We start from the raw sequence: 22,567 nt of genomic DNA on the forward strand, positions 1-22,567 counted from the left end.
ATATGTAAACTATTTAACCTATTAAGTAACTATTTATACAATTTTGTAGACCAAAAAAAAGTGAGTGTTGAGTTCATTTTTATTTGAAAATATTTGATTCAGGTAATAAATTCCACCAATATCTTTGTAAAACCGGACTAATTGGATTTTCTGTAATATTTTTTTAGATTTTTTTATTATTTCAAATTTAGTTTATTTTGAAATTTTCAAATGGGATTATAGTAAACTCGGACTGATCGAAGCAGTAATTAGGTTCTTCATGCACACTTAATTAATTTACTTTACAAGTGATTATTAATGATAAAGTTATGAAAAATATATGATAAAAGAAGAAAGAATATTGAAACTTGATGGATTATAAAAATTAAAAAAATGTTTCAAATTTTGAATTTATTTTCATTTTAATTAATAATTTTAAAAAATAATTTCCAACATAATTTAATAGTTTCCATAACACCAAACTTTTTAACATGAAATTTTATACATTACTAAATTAATATATTATATAATAAATGATTTAACTGGAATATGCAATAAATAGCGGTAGTAAAAAATAGTAACGTTTTTTTATGACAATGCGTTTTTTTTTTTCAATGTAAAATTTGGATTTGCTATAATTATTGATTAGATTTATAGTATAGTATTCAGGAATTACTATAATCTGGACAAAATTAGATTGTGCTAAAAATATTTCCTATTAAAATATTGAATTATTTTTTTAAATTATTTTCCATCAATAATTTAATAAGTTTTATGACATTAAACTTTTCATCGTTACATTGTATAGTTAACTGAATGAAAATAATATATACAATTACCAATTGGTAATGTTTTTTTTTTCAATAGTTTAAAATAAGGATTTAATATAATTATATAATTACTAAAAGCTAAATTAGACTTAATATATGTTTTATGTAATTAATGAGAGTATATAAAATATTTGATAATAAATTTATATTTCAATTGATATAAAACAATTAGTATAATAAACTTATTATGGGAGCTATTCAATTAATTTCAATATTTTGTTAACGAATTGAAAGCTATTCAATTGTACAGCACAGCCATAAAGACATATACATTATTTATCGATTTTATTGAAACAAAAAACAAGAAATTCCAATTATATTTATATATAACGAATGGGAATAAACAGGACAATAATTGGAAAGCTTTAAATTACCTCCATTTGTTTGTATATATATAAAAATTTGTTTTTTTCTTGTATTTTGCAGATCCCTTTCTAAGTAATTAACGGCTTATTTACGTGGAGTTGATTAAATTCATCAATCAATCGATTCGGATCGACGTTTGCTTTATTTATTTTTCTCGTCCTCCTCCAGTTTCTTTCCATTCTTCGAATCGCACAGCTCTAATTAAATGCGTTTGTTTTCCCGTGTATTTCATTTTTTTTATCTGTATTTATTCATGATTCCGTTGCCGTAATTACACACGGCTGTTGGTAAACAGCTTTAATTACAAAATTTCAGATGGTTTATTCATAGGTAATTTTCCACACACTTTCCCCACCCATTATCCTTGGAAGGAAAATCATCTGCATACGTAACGCATTTAGTGCAATGAGATTTCTATCGGTAACTCGATTTTACGTGATCCTCACTAACATCTGAAACGAGATGGCGTAGGGGAACTTTATTTTTTTTGTTATTATCATCAAATTACTTCTTCGTGTTTTTTGCTCTCTGGTTATGGGGAAGATTGTAATAATGTTACGTGGGGTATTTTAAATAAAATAAAAATGGGATGTTGTTGTTGTCGGGTGAGAAAGTTATTGATTGGATAAGGGTGACGCTCGGGTGGATATTTACGGGGGCGGTTGGGGGGTTTTTCGGTTGTGTTTTGCAGGGAATGTTTTGTTTTGTATTCAAAGCGGAGAGGCCGAGGCCTAATCACTATACGCGTATCTCCTGTTCAAGTAATTTTCCTTGCTTTTGACAATTCAATTACATAAATAGAGGCTCGTTATATTTTAAAGAGCACATCATGATAAACTGCTGGATACACATCCAGACGATACTTATCTTTAGTTCGAGACATCGACGACCTGTATAGACGTAATCCTGAAGAATGCACGGCCATGTAAATATAAACAGCTCAGGACTATATTGAGACATTCTTTCTTTGGCGATTGAAGCCATCCCATAAGATATAAGCTTATATATTTACTTGTTTTCAGTTATGAAGCAGATCTACTCTATAACAATATTTACTTAGTTATCTTTATATTAGTAGTGAAAAACTACTTTCTTTTAGCATTACCATAGTCTAGTTTCGATCAGTCCGGATTTACTAGAATCTGGTTTGAAAATTTATACTTTTTATCCTATAAATAGCTCAGGACAATATTGAGACATTCTTTCTTCGGCGATTGAAGATATGAGCTTAAGTATTTACTTATTTTCAGTTATGATGCAGATCTACTCTATAACAATATTTACTTAGTTACCTTTTTAGTTTATTAGTGAAAAAATACTTTGTTTTAGCAATACCTTTCATAGTCCGGATTCGGTCAGTCCGGATTCGATAAGTCCGGATTGAGAAATAACATTGAGAAATCTCATAAGATATAAACTTATGTATTTACTTGTTTTCAATTATGATGCAGATTTACACTATAATTACTCTTAATTAGTTCTCGTTAGTACTGTAAAACTACCTTAATAACAATAACTCTCATAGTCCGGATTCACTATAATCCGATATGAAAATTTATAATTTTTATCATTAAGACAATATTCAGCGATTGAAGCCATTCCATAAGATATGAGCTTATGTATTTACTTGCTTTCAGTTACGATGCAAATCTACACTATAGTAACTTTTACTTAGTTATCTTTGTTTTAGAAGTGTAAAACTATTTCTCATAGTACGGTTTCGATCAGTCCGCATTCACTATAGTTTGAAAATTTATACTTTTTTTTTCCTATAAACAGGTCAGGACAATATTGAGACAATTGAAACAATCTACTTTTTTCAGTTATGATGCAGATCTACACTATAATATTTCTTACTTAGTTTCTACTTGCCAAAATCTTAGTAGTTCTGTCATATTTGCAACTGTTGTCAATTTTCTGTAATTTAGGTCAAAGTTGAAACAACGATTTATTAACCTTAGGAAAATCGAATGTCTTTACTAATCATCAATTTTCTCAATAACTATACACGACACAACTATGAATGAGCACGTCAATTGAATCTAAATGTTTGGGCTTTCCAACGTGCCACCTGATTATTGATAACATTGCTGATTTCCTGTAATTTACTAGCATACTTGAACAAATATAATCTATTGGAAATCTTAGAGAAATCTAATATATTAGAAATATTTTTGGTTTATTCATCTACATACATTTACTACAATGCCTCGCATAGTCCGGCTTCAATTACAGTGAATCCGTACTGATTTGAATTGAGCAAATTAAAAATATAAGTTAAAAAATAGTACACTAAATTATTTTTTATACAAGATTAATGGTTTTCTCTTTCTTGCCTATTTTCATGCGGTTTAAACGTCCTCGATTAGTCCGGTTTCAAGCGACATTAGCGGAATCTATTACCTGGACTATGCGAAGTATTACTGTATTAATGTTCTTAAGTAACTGTAAATTATTAAGTGTTTAACTAATTTACTAATACCACGTTGTTACATACAATCTAATAAAATTTAAAGTTCTTTTTAAAAGCTGACATGTTCTAATAAAAAAGATAATAATATTTTTTTTCTTTTTTGTATTAATGTAAAAAGAAAGTATAAAACTATCAGGAGAATATAAAATATGCATAAATGTGACAACGTTGAAAGCTTTTAAGATATAAAATATTTATTATAGCATAAATTCATCGAAGCAAACAACTATATTTGTCTATTCAACCAGAACACTGATTTTCTACTTTAATCCTCGTTGCGAACATCGTGTACATCGTCAATAATTTGATTTTAAAATATTTTATCATTTCGTTCATTTTATGCATATTATTTGAATATATTATTATTATGTTGAATTGAATTATGTGTGTGTTTATAAATGTGATGGAATTTCAATTATTGATTGCAAATTATTTCTCTAAACATATTTATCAAAATAAATATTAAATAAAATTAATCTAATATTAAGTTTTTATGTATATTTCAGTCACTAATATGATTTTCTTTTGTTCATTAATATTTTTTTTATTCTAAGAATAAAATTGCTAGAATTTCGTACAATTACATTAAGAAATCTTTGTTTAAAGCTCTAAATTTATCTATTAATGTCACTTCGTTTAACTTTGTTACACATCCACAGCGCAAAACGAAATTTTACTGTAGGATACATTTTTTGTAGGATACATTTCGTATAAATTTCATAATAGTAAGTAAAAAAAATAAGAAACAAAAGTATATAAAGCATTACAAAATCACGAAAGCCATAAGTTTTAGTATTTAAATAAAAATTCATGAGTACAGTAAAACCTTTTTTTGTGCGGTAGGGACCGTATAAAACAAGTCGCACAAAAAAAATATTTGAAATTTTTATAAATTCCTACATATTATAAATAACTTTGTATGATGTGCGACCTCTCCGCCGCATAAAAAATGCATTTAAAAATACGTCAAAGACATACATGAGAAAGAGCATCCAAACAAAATAAATAATTAAATTACACATGGAAACATTTTAAAAACATTTAATTTCTTGTTATACATATGGAGACATTTTCAAAATCCACATATATAATTCACTGCTACTCGTTTTAATCCAATCTTCTTGTGATCAATTGGTTCAAAATCGACTAACATAATCGTTTGAGCAGACTATAAATATGCACACTGATAGAAAACATTACATTGGAATTGGTTGGATTTCTTATACCGCATAAAAAATCGCATAAAAAAGAACCGCACAAAAACAAGTTCTAATGTATTTAACATTACATTAATCAATTTAATTCAAACATTAAATGGATTATTTTTATACCTTTTATATGTTCACATCACAGATGAAACGCATACAAGGTTTAAAAAAAAACTGAAAAAATAATTACTTATAAATGTAGAAATTATTTTTAGTTCAGATTTATTTAAATGGAATATTCCAGCAGTACATTTATCTCATTTTATGAATGAGTTTTATTTATTTTTAATTTTAATCCTACAACGCAAACAAAAGAAATGTGCACTAATGATCTCATTAGTTATTAAACATGCTCGTGCATATTTAATAAAATATATAATATTAGAGTAAAACACATATAATTTCTGTATTCTCTTATGCAATTTTTTGTTGTGTTTTTCTTATATACATAAAATTATATGTCATAAACGACCTACTTTAGAAGTCATCGACCACTTGATATTTCTAACTTGAAAACCTTCAATATTTTCAAATAAATAAATGCAGACAAATATTATATAATAGATAGGAAGACTTTGATTGACAGAACTTTGGCGTTAAATTGTCGCAAAATGACATCTGTCACCTTATGTCAAAGCGAGAAACTGGTGAAATATTCTAGTAATTGTGTCGCAGTACAAATTAATATTTTTGGTCGTTAGGTAAAAAGGTTTAGATAATACAGATATCACCCGACTTACGAACTCCCGGACTTACGAACAAAATGCTAAAAGCTCTAACTTGTTACAAGGATAAAACAAATTAACTGTCGAAACAAAAATTAACAATTTCTTTCATAAAATATAATACTTTTGGAAGATGTTGCATTTGTATATTTTGTCGTTTTTTTATTAAATAATTGTGATGACTGCATTGAAAAGTATTTGTAAGTATTTTGTTTATTTTAATCTATTTTTTCAAATTTATGCAGTCAGTAATACGGAATTTAACATATATACAAGTAAAAACCATGATAAAGTGTGGTAAGATAAGCATATATTGATTTTTTTTTTAAATTCCCCCGACTTACGAACAACCCGTTGGAATGTAACTAGTTCGTAAATCGAATACTGTATTAAATTAGTTACTTTGTTATTATTTGGTTGTGTTTAATTTGGGCTAAAGACCTAACAGCCGCAATATTTCTGTCTAAATAGTACAAATTAATACCATTTTAATATAAATCAAAGAAAACAATCCAAATTATTCACAAATTCACATTATATAATATACACAATTTATTGGTCATTGTTTTCAGCTGTTGAATTATATATGAATCGATTAATTATCGTCAAATTTAAACTTGATATATTGACAATTATCTACCCACTAAATATATTAACAAATATTGAATGGCAATACGCTTATCATCGAAATAATGTGGTCCGGTTTATACAGTAATAGTTATTAATGTGCGGTCTGCAATGAACCATAAATTTTGTCTTTGCGCATTAATTTGGTGTAAACGTTAATGATACCATTAATATGAATTATATAATTCGTTTTTTAGTATTAATCCAAAGAAAATACATTAACAAATAAATTAATTTCAAATAATTTCTTGCTAAACATAATAAATTTAATATTTGCATTACATTAGTAATAATTAAAAAAAAAACCAACCAAAGATCTATCGACCTAAGTCTTTCCGCCCAGAGACACAAAAAACATAAATTGTCATAATAAATCATACAAAAAAAAATGTATTTTGAAAAAAAAATAGTAAGACGTACATATATATATATATAAATATAAAAAAGATGAAATTAAACAAAATAAAAGTAAATCTTCTCGAAATGAAACAAATAATAAGATATTCTGAAGCATCATTCGGCTGAAGAATGATAAAATTCGTTCGGACACGGTATATCAACCCTTCATTATGAAAGACGTAGGAGACTCATGCTCCCGGTCATCCACATCAAACATTAGAACATAAACATGATGTCCCGAAAAGCAGACGTGTGTTTCAATATTGAAGTTGTCTTTTCAAGCGATGCAGCGAGTTTAATTTGTTAATTATGTGGTCATGTATTGTTATTGGCCTGTGAATTTTGTTTTCTTGAAGGTCTTTACGTAGATCACACGTCTTTTTATTAAGTGGCCTTACTTTGATGTTAGGTATACCCGGTATGGGTTTTGTTGGCCTCTTCGGACATTTGGAAGACAATGCAGCATGCCTCTCCGAGTTGCATGCCATACATCGGGGGGGAAGTGGCGAAGAGCGTCAGTTTGTCGGATGTTGGCTCTGGTATTTGGAGCACTTAGTCTTGTTCGGACATGTGTCCGTTGCGTGAGTGAATTGCTGACACCAGGAGCAAGGCACATGAATAGGAGGCGATGGAATGGTATCTACTGCTGAGAAGTGTTTGTTCATATAGAACAAGCCCTCATGTAGGAGTCTCTGGAAGGACGACGATAATGAGGCACTAACCCAAATCTATAAAATGGCAACCCAAAAGAAGTTTTTCAAATGACCCACGACGGTGAGTGAGAGTGAGTGCGACTACGATGGAGATACGGAATCGTTGTATTCCGGCCTTAGGAAAGTGATCTTTACGAAGAATTCGATAACACAGATGAAGATGACAGTGAAAATATCTCTGATGAGGAATTCACAGAAACAGATATTAATTATGAGAACGAATTATCTGAAGAAACTGAATTATCTGAATATGAAAATGTATCATCTGAGGAAGAATTAAGTAAATTATCTGAAGATGAATCAAGTAAATCATCTGAAGATGAATCAAGTGAATTATCTGAGGATGAATACAGTGGTGACGAACTTTCCCACAAGAACTGAATATGAAATGAACTGAAGATCAGGATGAATTTAATTAAAATCATAACATGTTGCAATTCCTCTATTAGTACGATAACAACAGTTGCTTAGAAAACTTCTCGAAATCTTCTTGAAAATGGCAAAGTTCGCTTGTAGTTACCCAACAGAAGAATTGCAAAAGTCCCACGACGCTGATGACTTGATGGAAGATAATATAAGTGAGAATGAGTCCGACTATGATGGAGATATGGAATCGTCGTATTCCGACCACAGAGAAAGTGACCCTTACGATGGAGATGACAGCGAAAATATCTATGATGAGGAATTCCCAGAAACAGATGAAAATGAATTACCTCAAGAAGAGAATGAAATATCCTCAGATGAATCAAGCGAATCATCTGAGGATGAATACAGTGGACACGAACTTGCTCCTACAGCGAAAAGGATTAAATATGTCCACAAGATCTATATCAAATGGACTGAAGATCGGGATGAATTTAATTAAAAACAGAACATGTTACAATTCCTCTACGAGGACTATATTATAATGAGGGACACCGATATTACCAACGAGAACGCGTCTCAATACAAATTTGGCAGCGAAGAAAGTGTAGTGAATTCTGAAGATAGTGGCGATTCAATTAACAACATTTTAAACAATTAAATGAAGCATATTGATGAGAAGTATACCGATTAGAGTTCGACTTGCTCTTCCTCTGTACCTTGTGACGGCTACAAATTTCAATGGGTTCCGAAGAACTATGTAATCTTCCCTTCACTGTACGACAATCACACAGAATCTCAAATATCTACTCCAACATCTTTGTTGAATAGTTACCATGTTAAGAAATATTATTTTCTTTCTATTTGATAAAATAAATTTGAATTTTACAAAAAAAAAACACTTTTATTTTTTTTCTATATGTTGTCATGAAATATCATTCCTTGATGATAAAAAAAAGTATAGTTCATATATCAAGATTTTTCAAAAACTTTGTAAATCTTGAAAATTTTTCGAAATACCTTGTTTATATTGTATGATAGGTATTATCACCTGTATTATCAAGCGAACTTAGCCATTTCGTAGATTTCGAGAAGTTGCAGAAGTTTTCTAAGCAACTGTTGCAGATCTTTACAAAACAAAACTGATGAATTTGTAAAAATTTGCAAATGCTTTTATACCATTTTTGCATCCCCTCCAATGCATTTTACAATCATTACTACAGTTTTCCGAAAAAAAGGGTAGCAGGTAGTTCAATAAAAAAGAAACTGTTATTATTCCATTTTCTTAGAAATTTCGCAATTTCAGTAAATAGCGACAATTATTATTGTAAAATGTTTAGCTTATACCTTTAAATATTTTAAATTTATAATAGAAGAAAAAGATAATCAATCATTTTTTTCTTCTATAATAAATTTACTTGCAAAAAAAAATGTAAAATGTTATTGAAGTTATTCTGTGAAAGTATATCTGATGAGGAATTCATAGAAACAGATTCTAATGGTGAGAACCAATCAACTAAAGATAAAAATGAATTATATAAATATGAAACTAAATTATCTCAGATTCGATTAGTCCTGAATCACTAGAGCCCTGTTTCAAAATTCCAAAACAAACTAAATATTAATTGAGCAAAATATTAATGAATTCTAGTTGATTTTTAATATTTCTGTAATATTTAATTATTCGATAATATTTTTTAATATGGATGTTGGTTTTATTGCTTCTCTGTTTCTTATATAATTGAACTAAACGCGGAACATAAAATGGCGTGACGTTAAATTTGTCATTGAGAAAAAGATAAACATGTTTATCGAAATATTTTTTATTAATTCTCACAGCGGAATTACATAGCGAGAATATTGCATAGAGCGAAATGTGAGTATCATTCAGTTCCAGTTCTTGATGAAATGTTCAGAGGTGGAACATTCCCAACGAAACAAAGATGAAATGCATGCAGCGTGAATTTCTCCTCCCTTTTTCCTCTCCGCCGCTAGTTTCCGGCGGCAGCTGAAAGGGCGGAAAACGCCTCAATTCGACGTCGTCGAGGGGGCATCGATTTCTAAAGGGACTAGAACACCCGAAACCCTTAGGAAATCATCCCCCTGCAGACGTTCAACAAGTGGTCCAGGTTTTCCGCTTTTCCAAACATTTTCCTGCCTATATATGTGTGTACGCATTAGTATTCCCATCATAAATGAATCACGGTAAATCGCAAGAACCACTTGAGCCGGAACTATTCCCAGAAATCGTATGGAACCTAATAAAAATTCCGTTTGGTTGCAGGAGGAACACTCTTCGTCTTCATCGTTTGCCATCATCGCCATGGACACAGCATTCCAGCTCGATTCCCGAGTGAGTTCAGGACCCAATTACATTTCTCATTTGACTCCACTTCCTGTTTTCGTTATTTATATTTATTTCCACATCACGCATTACTCAGAAACTCAGATATTATTTGCTGGTGCACATTTCTGCGAAATTATGAGCACTTCCTCCCTTTATGTTCGCAGGATCGACATTCCTGGAATCTCGCCAGGATTCCTGGTTGTCGGTCCTGCTGCATGCGCGGATGTAGAATTTATATAACAAGCGCCGTTTTTCCCTCTCGGTTCAAAGAAGAAAGGATAAAAATAAATGTGTATAGAAAAAAAGATTTTATTTTTTCAAATGCGAATGAAATAATCTGAAAGCAAAGAAACGCAGCTGTACTTTCTCATACAATTATCTGGCTTCACGTAAACCTTTGATATTGCCCATTTTTTTTAACCTGATTCTCATATTGTGAGTTTTATGATTAACTTAACTCAAATCTGCTATTACGTAAACAAAATTATATTTAGCTTCAATTAGGAAACAAATCTATATTTTTATTGATATACAAACACTGGTAAATTTAGTTTCTTAAAATTGATCAAATTATTATTTTTTATTTCACTATTATTGATTTTTCATAATAAAAACTTTTTAATATTTTTATTTCGTTTTTATTCTGTTATTCACAATTTTTTACATTTTTAATTAAATATTGTTGAAATTGCGTAATTCTTTCAATTTTCTAGTAAATATGTTATATTTTATTATGATCTATTTATTTCTTTCAACATTTTATTATATAACTTTTTTTTTGTTATTTTTTTTTGTAACAAAATCATGTATTTATAGTATTTCATATAAAAAGCGTCACAATTTAATTTTTCCATCGAATCCATTTAGTATATATTTTATAAATATTAAATCATTAAAAAGTATATAAAAATTGAAATTTTATTAGAAATATTAAACACAATATTTTCGCCTTTTAAAAAAAAATATTACTAATCTTGTCTGATGAAAAAAAAGTATGGAAATATTTACAAATTAGTAAACTCAATAAACTAAAACCTCGTTTACCGATTGAAATGCGTCTGGATAACAGACGCTAAACGAAACAGCGTAGAACGAAGATACTTTAACATCTTGGTAAATAGGTAAATTTAGAGCTTTTTTATACCGCGTTAATCGAAAAAGCTCTAAAGACTTACTGTATAATTAAATTAATGAGATTTTCAAAAAACTAATTAGTTCATTAAAACGAGAAGCAACATTAGCTTTGTTATTAGATTTAATCAGTAATAGTAATGATAATATTGATTAACTAAGCCGTGTTTATGATTGAACAAAGATACGTTTGTATGAGTTTAGGATCCTAAACAAATACGTCCACAGTTTGTGAAGCTCAGAACTAGTAGGGTTACCCGAATTCCCTGATTAGGTCCAATTTGTACAATTACATTTGAGCTATTTCTAAATAAAAATGTCTTAGTTACTTAGAACTAAATAAATTTAAGAAAGACTATTGATTTTTATAACGAAAATGAACCTGTTGTAACAAACTCATTCCTCTCTCGTTTTATTCTAGTCTAGTTAAATTGAGACCGAAAGCATGAGAGTAGAATCAATAATCTGTGCGGTCTTTTCATCTTAATGGATGGTCTGAATATGTTCGAGCAAAATATGTTCTTCATCCCAGCGTTCCGAAAGCGGGAAGTCAATAAAAATGATTTAACGCTTGAAATTATCCCGAAAATAATAAGGATACAAAAAAAAAGTTTATCACCGACTGACGTAACCGAAATGTCAAATAAAACGAAAAGGAGAACACAACAGGTGTTGCTCGATTATTAATTTTATTCTTAGCGTTTTTATTGAAACGTCCAGTGTTTGACTAGTGACCTATATAATTGTATAAATAAAGGTCTTTTGAAGAGAGGGCCCCTCTCTATGGTTAATCTGTAGAGTGGTGGTTGAGAGGGGCGGAGAGGATGAACTATAGAGACCAGAGAACCAATTGGCACGCATTGCCAGGCAAAGGGCGATGTAAATAATACCGATGCTTACACACTGTGCATGATCACATCAGTCTGGATACATCTAAATATACGTGCACACTACACCAATCGAACATTGATTTTGACTTCATTCGGAACACCTAGGGTGTACGAATAATATCGAAGCTTTGAGGGTCGCTCGCATTTGCATATAGATTAAGTCCCAGCTCCACTTGAAATTGCTTCAATTATATAAATATAGATGTTCCTTTTCAATGGAAATAATATTTTACAATTTCACAGTTTCTTTTTCTTAATTTTATCTTTCTAGTAATGTATTTTTCTTCCATCTTTCTCTTTGTAAACGAGAACATTAGAATAACTTCATCTTACATTAATTAATATTATATCCATTTGAATGAAATTATAACATCTATTCTATATTTTATAGTTTTTGAGAAAATCACTGAAATGTGATGACACCCCTTTTTCAAGCATTAATTTTTCATTACTTTTTAATTTCTTAAATATCCAACTATCTCATGAATCTAAATCCATATAGTTTTTGAGAAATTATGAAGGCACTTGATCGTATTTTTTTATTATTATTAGCAAAATTGATGAATCCATAGAAATAATTGAATTCCCCAAATATCCGATTTGTATATGCATCTTTTAGATCAATTTTATCTATTATAGTTTCTGAGAAAATCACTAAATTGTGAAAACACTACTTTTTCGAATGGTAATTTTTCATTATTTCATTTTTGTACATGAATTACAATCAAATATATGAAACCACACCAATACTTGTTATATTACCGAAATATCGAACTATCATATGCATCTTTTGGATCTATTCTATCTATTATAGTCTCTGAGAAAATCAACATGGTTTGTTTGTTTTGTGAAGCGTTAATATTTGATCATTTGATCATTTTTGAATACGAATTATAGGTAAATGGATGAATCTACAGAAATGATAGAACATACGTTGAATATCCAACTATCTTATGCATCTATTAAATCCATTACAACTAGTATAGTTTTTTAGTAAATTACTAAATTGTGAAAAGAGAGCTCTTTCGAACGTTAATTTTTCATTACTTCATATTTGTGCACGAATTACAGTCAAATCTTTGAATCCACACCAATATTTGAATACATGTTATATTACCTAAATATCCAACTACGATAAGCATCATTTGGATATATTCTATCTATTATATATAGCATTACAGTTGAGAAAATTAACATGTAAAGACTGTGCTTTGTTAAGCGTTAATATTTAATTTGATAATTTTTATATGATAGAACATACATTGAATATCCAACTATATTATACATTTCTTAGAATTACTAAATTATGAAGTCACTGCTTTTTCAAGCGCTAATTCTTCATTATTTAATTTTTGTAAGCGAATTACTGCGGAACGGGTAAAACAACAATAATATTTGAATGCACGTTACATTATCCAAATATCCAACTTCATATGCATCTTTTGGATCTATTCTATCTATTATAGTTTCTGAGAAAATTAACATGTAAAGACAGTGCTTAATATTTCAATTGATCACATTTGAATGCAAATTATAGGCAAATGGATTAATCTACAGAAATAGAACATACTTTGAATATCCAACTATCTTATACATCTTTTAGATCCATTACAACTAGTATAGTTTTTGAGTAAATTACTAAATTGTGAAGTCACTGCTTTTTAAAAACGTTAATTTTTCATTACTTCCTTTTTGTAAGCGAATTACAGCCAGATGACTAAAACCACACCAATATTTGAATACACTTTACAAAACCTAAGTATCCAACTGTCATAAATCTTTTGGATCTATTCTATCTATTATAGTTTCTGATAAAATCACTAAATTGTGAAGTCATTACTTTTTTTTATATGTATTATAGTTTCGTGAAAATTAATGAAATGTGAACACACTACTTATTTGAGTATTAATATATCATCACTTCACGAAGTATATACAACTTTATTTGGAAATATTATTTATTTATTTAAATTATTTTCATTTATATAAATGCAGTAACCTTCAATACGATTAGTTATCAGTCTGCGGTTTAAAACTGGATATGATTACATATCGTTTTCCTTTAGAAAAAATTAAATATATATATATGAAATAAAGTATGAATGAATTAATAACACCTATAATAATATTACTTTTAAATATATAAATAATATTGAAATCTATTCCCACGTCAAATACATTCATATACAATGCAAATTTGTACATAGCATTAATGTAATATTAATTTTGTCATGTAAGACAGTACAAAATCATGTAATATTCATTTGTTACTTTCATTTATACTTAAACATTTTAGTTACAAAGAAGTAACAGTAACAAAAAATACATGTAAAGTTATGTAAAAAAAAACCATCGACCACGATTACTTTTTTGTTTTCTTGTATACTTCAATGCGTTCTATACGCCCACGGCGATACTGTTTAGATTGATCAGATTAGTTCCGGACATTACACTGCATTCAAAGCGAAACTTCTGCTTCGGGCATATCACAAAATCCTATTACGAGATTTTTTTTATAAAATCGTGCCTGCATTTCACACGCTGCCAGCTTCATCTTGATATAATCTATATTCTGTATGCGAGTAAAAATACATCTATACACAAAATAACTAAAGTATATTGATCAAATCATTCAAAACTGATCAAACAAACAAAAAATAATTCACATAACAAATACCGTGAGAATCACATTATTCCTATCAAAAATATTTGGATTTCTTTGATTTTAATACATTTTAAATAAGTTTTCAAGTAATTAATACAGATTAAAATACTTTATTTTTTATAATGATTTATTTATTTCTAAAACTATTCTTTTGCAAAAGCAAACAAAATAATGGCATTAATAATAAAGTTTTTTTTTCTTTAGTTTACATGAAACTGTGGTCATATTAATCAATTATTTAACTAGAATTTACAAAGTTTTTAACTAATAAAAACTTTTGCTACAAAATGCGCCATTAATTATTTAAAAGGCTGAACAAATTAGTAAAAAAAAACGTCCTGAAACATAACTTGCTTTTCTCTTAAGAGAAGCGCTCATATTCCAGACTGCGTATTATGTTTGTACTTTATTCGGTACATAAAACAATGTAAAATCTTGTGAATTGTGTTGCAATATCGAGTTTCACACTGTAGTTCACATTATGTAAAACGGAGACGTCTTAGGATGTCGCATCTGCAACTTTCCTCAGGGAATATCCGAAGGACAGACTACTCTACAAACATAAAAGTAAATATATGTCTGGAAATGGGACTTTTGTGCTGAAGCAACGTGTACGTAAGCCCCACGAGTATCTATATGTACGAAAACACAACAACAACAACAGGCAATTAATTACTTTTATTTTAGTAAAACGCGTAAAATTCTGACAGATTTATTGAAACGGTGGATTTCGTGCGCTCCGCAACGCTTTGGGTATAAAAAACATAAAGATCCATAGTACAGATTTTCCTTCGAGATTATCCGAAGCCCTCCGGACGAACGATCATCATCATCATCACTCCAAATTGTGTCAACATTGAATACAAAAACATGATGATATTAAAATCATCCTCGCTCGCTTTTATGTTAAATTTTAATGCGTTTCCTTCCGATGTTTTTAATGCAAAGGAGAGAAGAAAAATAAAACATCCCCCCTTGTGTGTTTTCATTTAATTCACAGTTTTCGGTTTCAGGACTAATGGAAATGCGTAATGGACGTCGCCTTTCCAGCGAGACACTTCTTGATAAATGCAGTCTTCATCACTTCAATACTATGCGCCGAAGGAAGTGGAACCACTACAAAGGTACATTCATTTCATTATATAGACTTCCTTTACATTCTCGGATCGATTACATTCAAAGTTACAACTCAACCGATTAATTGAAACCCACCAAAAACTAAATACCTCAAATGGAACATTTACAGAAACACCCAAATACAATCTTATCAAAGACATTTATAACTTTGTAGTCTAATTTAAAAAAATATATTTCATATTGTAAAGTTTCATTTATTTTTCTAAATACTAAAGATTTGAATTTGTAAAGTTTGTATTTATAATCGTATTTAGTGAATTAAAAGAAATTCTGTAGAAAAAAAACGAATGAAACAGTAACAACATTTCAACGGTATCCTGATTAAAGACGAGGCATTAATTATATTAGCATTGAGGCAACCCCAAAGCGAAGCTTAATTTCCTCCGGTTATAGAACTTTCAATTCACTTACGAATTGCGGGATTATTCGGGAGAAAAAAAATTATAATCCCAAGAGTTTTTCCATGTTGCTAAATTGGCCACAACTATCACAGAAAATTGTCACTATCGATTCGAAATCCCGAAATTGTATGCATGGAAGCATCGCGAATTAATTAGACCGCCGAATGGTAAACAGTGTAGTGCACATGGAAATGTCACGGGGTTTAATTAAATTAGCTGGGAGCAATGAAAGCAACTGTCTGTTTCAATTTATTATATTAATTCTTTACCATTTTGTTCCTTAATTGAAAATTTGGCAGAGGGAAATTCAATTTATTAGAGATTTTATTTTTTGAAGAGTTTAATAAAATTGAGGGAATGTTGGAAAAAGGATTTCCCGTCTCTTCGATATTATTTTTTTTTAGTATCTTATTAAATTTTCATCGATTCCGATTTTTTTTGTCACAAAATTTATTGGAAATATTTTTGCAGGACGAGATAGAGGAGAGTCTTCGCGTGATCCACGATGTGGCCACGAAGAGCTTGGGTGATTTGTGCATCACGGAGCAGTTCAGATCCTTGCCCATACCCATCGATGCGACGAGATTCGAACCGGCTCGTCAGAAGGCCGATCTCGCTGCTACTCTTCTCCAAGATCTAGGACTAGCCCATCACAATGGTAAATAAATAAGTGTCCTTTATTATTATTACAACTTGGCGTGTTACATAAGCATATTTGGTAGTACGTTAGTAGCGTTTCTGTTTGACCAATAACTCCTCGAGGACGTTCTTGTATCCGACCAATTGATTGGGAGCTACCCTGTTGGAGAGGGTCCGTTCCACTTGGTTCCTGATCCGATGAGAATCGGTTCTTTGAACTTCTCTGGTCGGTATCGAATGCACCGAACGATCATCTTCGACGGTTTCGTCGGAGTAATTGCTAATTACAGAAGAGCTATCATTTCCTATAGCATTGCTCTCGATCTTGCGACCCTTCAGGTCGTTGAGGAACTGCTTCTGAAGAGTTGGATCCGGAGCGTAGAGGGTGTTTGAAGTCACCGTTGCCCAAATCTGTCCTCTATGCGTAGGCACCAATCCCTTTTGCTTCTTAGGCGGATCCGTCGGATTTTGCTGCAGCTTAGGCCTATTTGAAGGCTTCCTAACGATGTGCTGATGCTCGCAAATCTGCTCGTGCTGCTCCAACTCAGCACCAAACGGCAGGAAAACCGTGCATCCCCGGATCCGGAACGAGCATTTGATGTAGAACATCCTCAGCAAAGTTTCCAAAGGATAATTCCTCCTCAGTTCGAAATCGTTGATGATGGGTCCGCATCTATGACACACGCTCGCACCCTTAACCGTTATGAAAATGGGAACGGTGATCAAGTAGCCATTGCAAATTATACAAGTCAAATAGTTTTCCAGTATATCTTCAGTCGCACACACCTTGGCTTCATCTAAAAACCATAATAATTACAGTTAACTATTAAGAAAACTGTTTGGATTATTGTTTTTACCTCCAACGTATCTGATGGGTCTTTTGCCGTAATTGCACGGATGGCGGCAGCAGAAGAAGCATCCCGGTCTGTACGAGCATTCCTTCTCGTGAATTGCTACCTCGTTCCACACGTATGCTTCCGGGCAATTTCTCTTCTCGTAGTTGCATGGGTATATGAAGTAGCAGGCGATGTTGTCGTAAGGTATGGATCGGAACACGTCCGGCTGAACGCATCGGCCGCAAGCGCTGTAACCTCCGGGAAGTATTTTCGTCGGGCCGCAGGATAAATATGACTGACACAAGGAACACCTCAGGATGTCTAATAATTTGTGCGGTAGCTGTAATGCTTGCATAATTCACTGAAAAAAACAATAGAATAATAAGATTAAAATACTTTTCTAAAACTTAAATCATTTATAAACTATAAAGTATATTTCGGTTGAATTCACGTTGTGTTTAAACTTGCTTCAAATAAATTGAAAATATTTAAAATGTAATATTTTTTTATGTGCGCTATAAATTTTAGCTATTATTATTTCATATATTTTATAGATTTCAGTTGCATTCAGACACAACGTTTTGTTAAACACGTTTCAATTTATTGAAATGGATAAAATTTATAATTGTAGGGAAATGCATATTTTTTGTTATTTTTCATTTCCATTAACAATATATTTTATTTCAAGTTTTTATAAAGCTTTCAACAGCAATTTTGAAATAAATTTGTATAGTGTTACAGTATAAAATTGTCTCATAAAATCTGTCATAACTTCAATAAAAATAAAATAACAGCAAAAGTAAATAGTTTCTTTTATGACACTTTTATTATGCCAATTTTATGAAACATTTTCAACTAATTCTCTTATTTAAATTAATTAGAAAATAATAATTTATTGCATTCAGGCAAAACAGTTTTGTTAAACACGTTTTGAATTTATTGAAATGAAATAAAATTTATAATTGTACTGAAATGCAAAAACATTGTATTTTATTTTATATCAAGTTTATCTAAAGCTTTCAAGTATAATCAGCAATATTGAAATAAGTGTGTATAGTTTATAGTGTAGACTATCACATAAAATCTGTCATAATTTCAACAAAAATAAAGTAACAGCAAAAATAAATAGTAACGCTTCTTCTATGACACTTTTATTTTGCAAATTTGATGATATTGCATACATTTTCAATTAATTTTCTAATTGAAATTTATTAATAATACACATGCTTCTACGTACATAAAAAATGCTATTGATCTCAGTCTTTCCGTCCTAATTGAAATTATTAAATCATTATTAGTATAATACTGGGGCTGTATTCAGTTTAATTAAAATGCTTTTAAAAAGCAAAGCCTATTAAATTACGTACAACTTTTATAAAGCTACAAGTCTCCTCGAAGATATTCACTAAATGCATTATAATTATAAAAATTGTTCATTATACAGAATTTCCTTTTATAAATATTTTAAATTTTCTTCACATTTACTACTTTTTCATATTTATAATTGATTATACAATTTAGCGTCTATTACTGAATTTAAAACTTTAGTTCTCATTTAGATTAAGTAAAATTTCAAATAATATTCTTTTTGGAATACAAAACAAAAAAACTTTGAATAATAGATCTTTCTATTATAGATCTGTCTACTTTAGTTTAAGCTTTTTCGGAGAGTGCTTGAAAATAATCAATATTTAAATACATCATCGAATATTAAACATTCATTTCACTCAAGAAAGTCCACTGTTTTAACGTTATTTCCGTTAGAATTTTCGATCTTAACCCATACGTGTCCCTATGGGTCAGATAGATAGATAGATTTTTAGCATAGCGACGAGAGCTACTTATTTGTAGAGCGTATTCCGGGTCAAAGTGACCTAACGTGCATTGTTTGAACCATATTTGCATGATGGAATATGTACTGAAAAGATTCTCCGAAATTTTAGAATTCTGATTAAAATATCATGCAGGTGAAATGAAAAAGACACCTACATTCAAAAGAAACCTTTTTATTTTGGTACACGCAAAGGCGAGAAGTAAACAACAACGTTCTGTGTCATCTGCAAAAAACCAATTTGTACTATGTGCTCAACAAAAAAATTGTCTTGACAGATTTAAATGATTTTAAATTCATTAAATAATAATTTGTTTAATTTTTTTAATATTTAAAAAATGGGTCATTTTGACCCATTGGTGGTACTAGTGTTTTACTTATTTGTTCATTGTAGTTACAGTATATAATATGAAACTTGTGTAAAATGAATAAATCTAAGATCTAAATCATATAGATTTTATAGAAATAACTAATTTTCACTAAAACAAAACTAATATTGATTCATTTGAAATATATGTGTTTATCTTAAACTAAATTTATATTTAAATGAAAATATATTGTTTCTATGTACTATGACAAGCATATTTTGTATCAGCAATAAGCCTATAATCCAATAATACGATTTACATATAATTTTGATTACTTAAAAAAAAATATTTTGTATTGAAAGATCACATAAATAAGACAAAGCGAACAAGATGTTATGTAAACATAGTTATAAAGTATTAATCTCAAGAGGCATGCATCATCTTAAAGTGAACACACTTCAACGAATTATCGCTAAATCCGAATTGATTGTCTCAAATCGCAATACTTTAATGTGACATCTCCTATCTGCTATTTTTTTTTAAATTTATTATTTGCTGAATGATTTATCTGTTGATTACATTACATTAATAATTCGGTGTTGTTTGCAATTTACAAAATAAATTTAATTATGAAATGAAAACATTGTTAATATTTAATTAAAACTACGTGCGTATAACGAATTTGTTAATATTAATAATATTACTGTAAATTTGTATTTTGTTAATATTAAATACTTATTATTGACTTGAAATACACAAAAAAATAATTATATTTAACTAAAATCCTAATAATTATCAACAAGTATATTGTAAATCGATATTAGAAATGCTCTAGTTCTTTATCGAAAATAGTTGTTTACTATTTTCGCCATGTCAATGTCACTGTCAGAATTATTATATTATTATATTAATATATGTGTTGTTTTTTTTTCGTAACTTACGTGAAGTGAAAAGAATATGTTAAATCACACAATGAGGAGGCATGTCACCAAAACAATTAAGTTGATTTATCCAACTGTGGGGAGAGAAAAAAAAATCCTTCGAACTAACTCCGTCGATTCGGTCACCTGTGATGTGAGTTGTGCAAAGTGATTTGAATAGCGTCCCGTTATCTGAGATAATGATTTGCGATTAGATAATGATACAGCAATCTCCGTCGATGATAAATTATTTCGGTGGTGATTGCGATCAAAGTACTATTAACTTTGCACATGGAAAAACGTACTTTTGTTTTGTTACAAAATTATTCTACAACAAACAATTGTGTTAATAGTAATAATGTCAAATTTCGTCATTTGTTTTCTTTCATAGTCACGTTGATTTTCTTGTATATTTGACATAAGGGGTTTAGGTTAAGTTAGGTTAGTAGATATTTTATTAGGTTAGGTTCGTTCTATTAGATTAACACAAAATAACAATACAAAAGAAAACTACAATGTCAATAGATTTATTATCTAGTATTTCGAACTACAATCTATATCAACGAATTATCGAATAAATACATCAAAGGTTAGGTTAGGTAATGTTTGATTAGAATGGGTAGAACTTCAAATCTACAATTAAATTCTAAATCGATTGTGATTTTGTAGTGAGGTACTCAGATAGCACCAGACATTTTTTTATGCGAGGGCCCCTTTGATTTGAAATACAGAAAATCATAACCCTAAACAACAGTTATAAATAATTTATGATGAGCGTGGAATGTTGATTCTCAGAGAGACACATTAAGAAAGTCGTGGGCCCCAGATACTTTTTGTCATTTGAGGGCCCTAAACAGGGCTACTATAGATCTGGGCTTCCCAGCATTGCGGCTATGTAGTTTCGAGAATATACTAAGTCATGACATTACTTCTAAACCTCATGAACAATAGTAAACTGCAAACTTCAATGAACGTCAATGTCAAAATAATGGCATCACTATAAAATTCTTGCATCTTATTAATAAAAAGGAAGAAAATAAAAAAGTATCAAGTATTCAATTTAAACATCCCAACAATATTTGGTATAAGGTGACATGACATTTTGCGATGACATGATGATAATTTGTAGTACAATTTATGCGAAATAACTTCATTACAAGTTATTGAATAACTTGGTCATAAGAGGACACAACAATAGAAAATTACAACAAATACAAAATACATAAGCGACTCCAATGTATTCTCCTTTATTATTCAGAACTTCTTCCCAGCAAAAAAAAAATAAAAAAACAGACATTAATAGTTAATTTTATATAATCTTTAACAATTGTTTTTACTTTTGGAGCGGATTTTTTAATTTGTAAAGAAACGGACAGAACTTATGTTAACAGCCATACATAAAATAATAATTCATTACATGAAATTCCAGTCAAATTTAATAATAACATCGATGAAATCACTACAATAATCGTGTTAATTAAAAACAAACTATTTTACATGAAATTTACTATCATATTTTTTTCAATACAATATTTCTTTAAAATTAAATTTTGATAAATTTACAATTTGTAAAATAGATGACGCATATTTATATCGAAATGAGTATTTTATTTATTTTTGAGTGTTATTATTTTTCATTGAATTAGATTAGATACCATTGAACAAGGACTTTAATGATTCTGAAATTTTCTCACAAATCAATTACTCATTATTTAAAAAAACGACAATGAAATATAAATTTCGATTTTTGTATCAAACAATAACGTTTCATTTTATTTT

General features: G+C 29.7%; 2 protein-coding genes across 2 annotated transcripts in view; one reads left to right on the forward strand and one right to left on the reverse strand.

The window, feature by feature from the left end:
- The window catches only part of LOC108567478 (probable G-protein coupled receptor CG31760), a 45,708-nt gene that overhangs the window by 14,302 nt on the left and 8,839 nt on the right, over positions 1 to 22,567 (forward strand). Inside the window, exons 2-4 of the mRNA XM_017927972.1 lie at positions 9,968 to 10,036; positions 15,730 to 15,840; positions 16,726 to 16,912. Of these exons, the coding sequence (XP_017783461.1) occupies positions 15,748 to 15,840; positions 16,726 to 16,912 (280 nt within the window). The 5' untranslated portion in view covers positions 9,968 to 10,036; positions 15,730 to 15,747. The remainder of the gene's footprint in view (positions 1 to 9,967; positions 10,037 to 15,729; positions 15,841 to 16,725; positions 16,913 to 22,567) is intronic.
- Positions 16,914 to 20,936, reverse strand: LOC108567479. Its single transcript, XM_017927973.1, has 3 exons — positions 20,810 to 20,936; positions 17,751 to 18,090; positions 16,914 to 17,690 (listed from the first exon to the last, which is right to left on the reverse strand). Exons 2-3 carry the CDS (start codon positions 18,082 to 18,084, stop codon positions 16,981 to 16,983), a joined length of 1,044 nt encoding a protein of 347 aa, XP_017783462.1. The 5' UTR covers positions 18,085 to 18,090; positions 20,810 to 20,936; the 3' UTR covers positions 16,914 to 16,980.

The sequence above is a fragment of the Nicrophorus vespilloides genome, unplaced genomic scaffold (genome assembly GCF_001412225.1).
Source record: "Nicrophorus vespilloides isolate i.1.1-1 unplaced genomic scaffold, Nicve_v1.0, whole genome shotgun sequence".
Lineage (NCBI taxonomy): Eukaryota > Metazoa > Arthropoda > Insecta > Coleoptera > Silphidae > Nicrophorus > Nicrophorus vespilloides.

What these genes read in the sequence shown, in the direction of transcription:
- LOC108567479 (XM_017927973.1), bottom strand. Translation starts at nt 18,084, where the DNA reads ATGCAAGCATTACAGCTACCGCACAAATTATTAGACATCCTGAGGTGT. An exon ending in ACCCATCAGATACGTTGGAG is followed by an intron (nt 17,691 to 17,750) that starts GTAAAAACAATA and finishes TATGGTTTTTAG; the next exon opens with ATGAAGCCAAGGTGTGTGCG.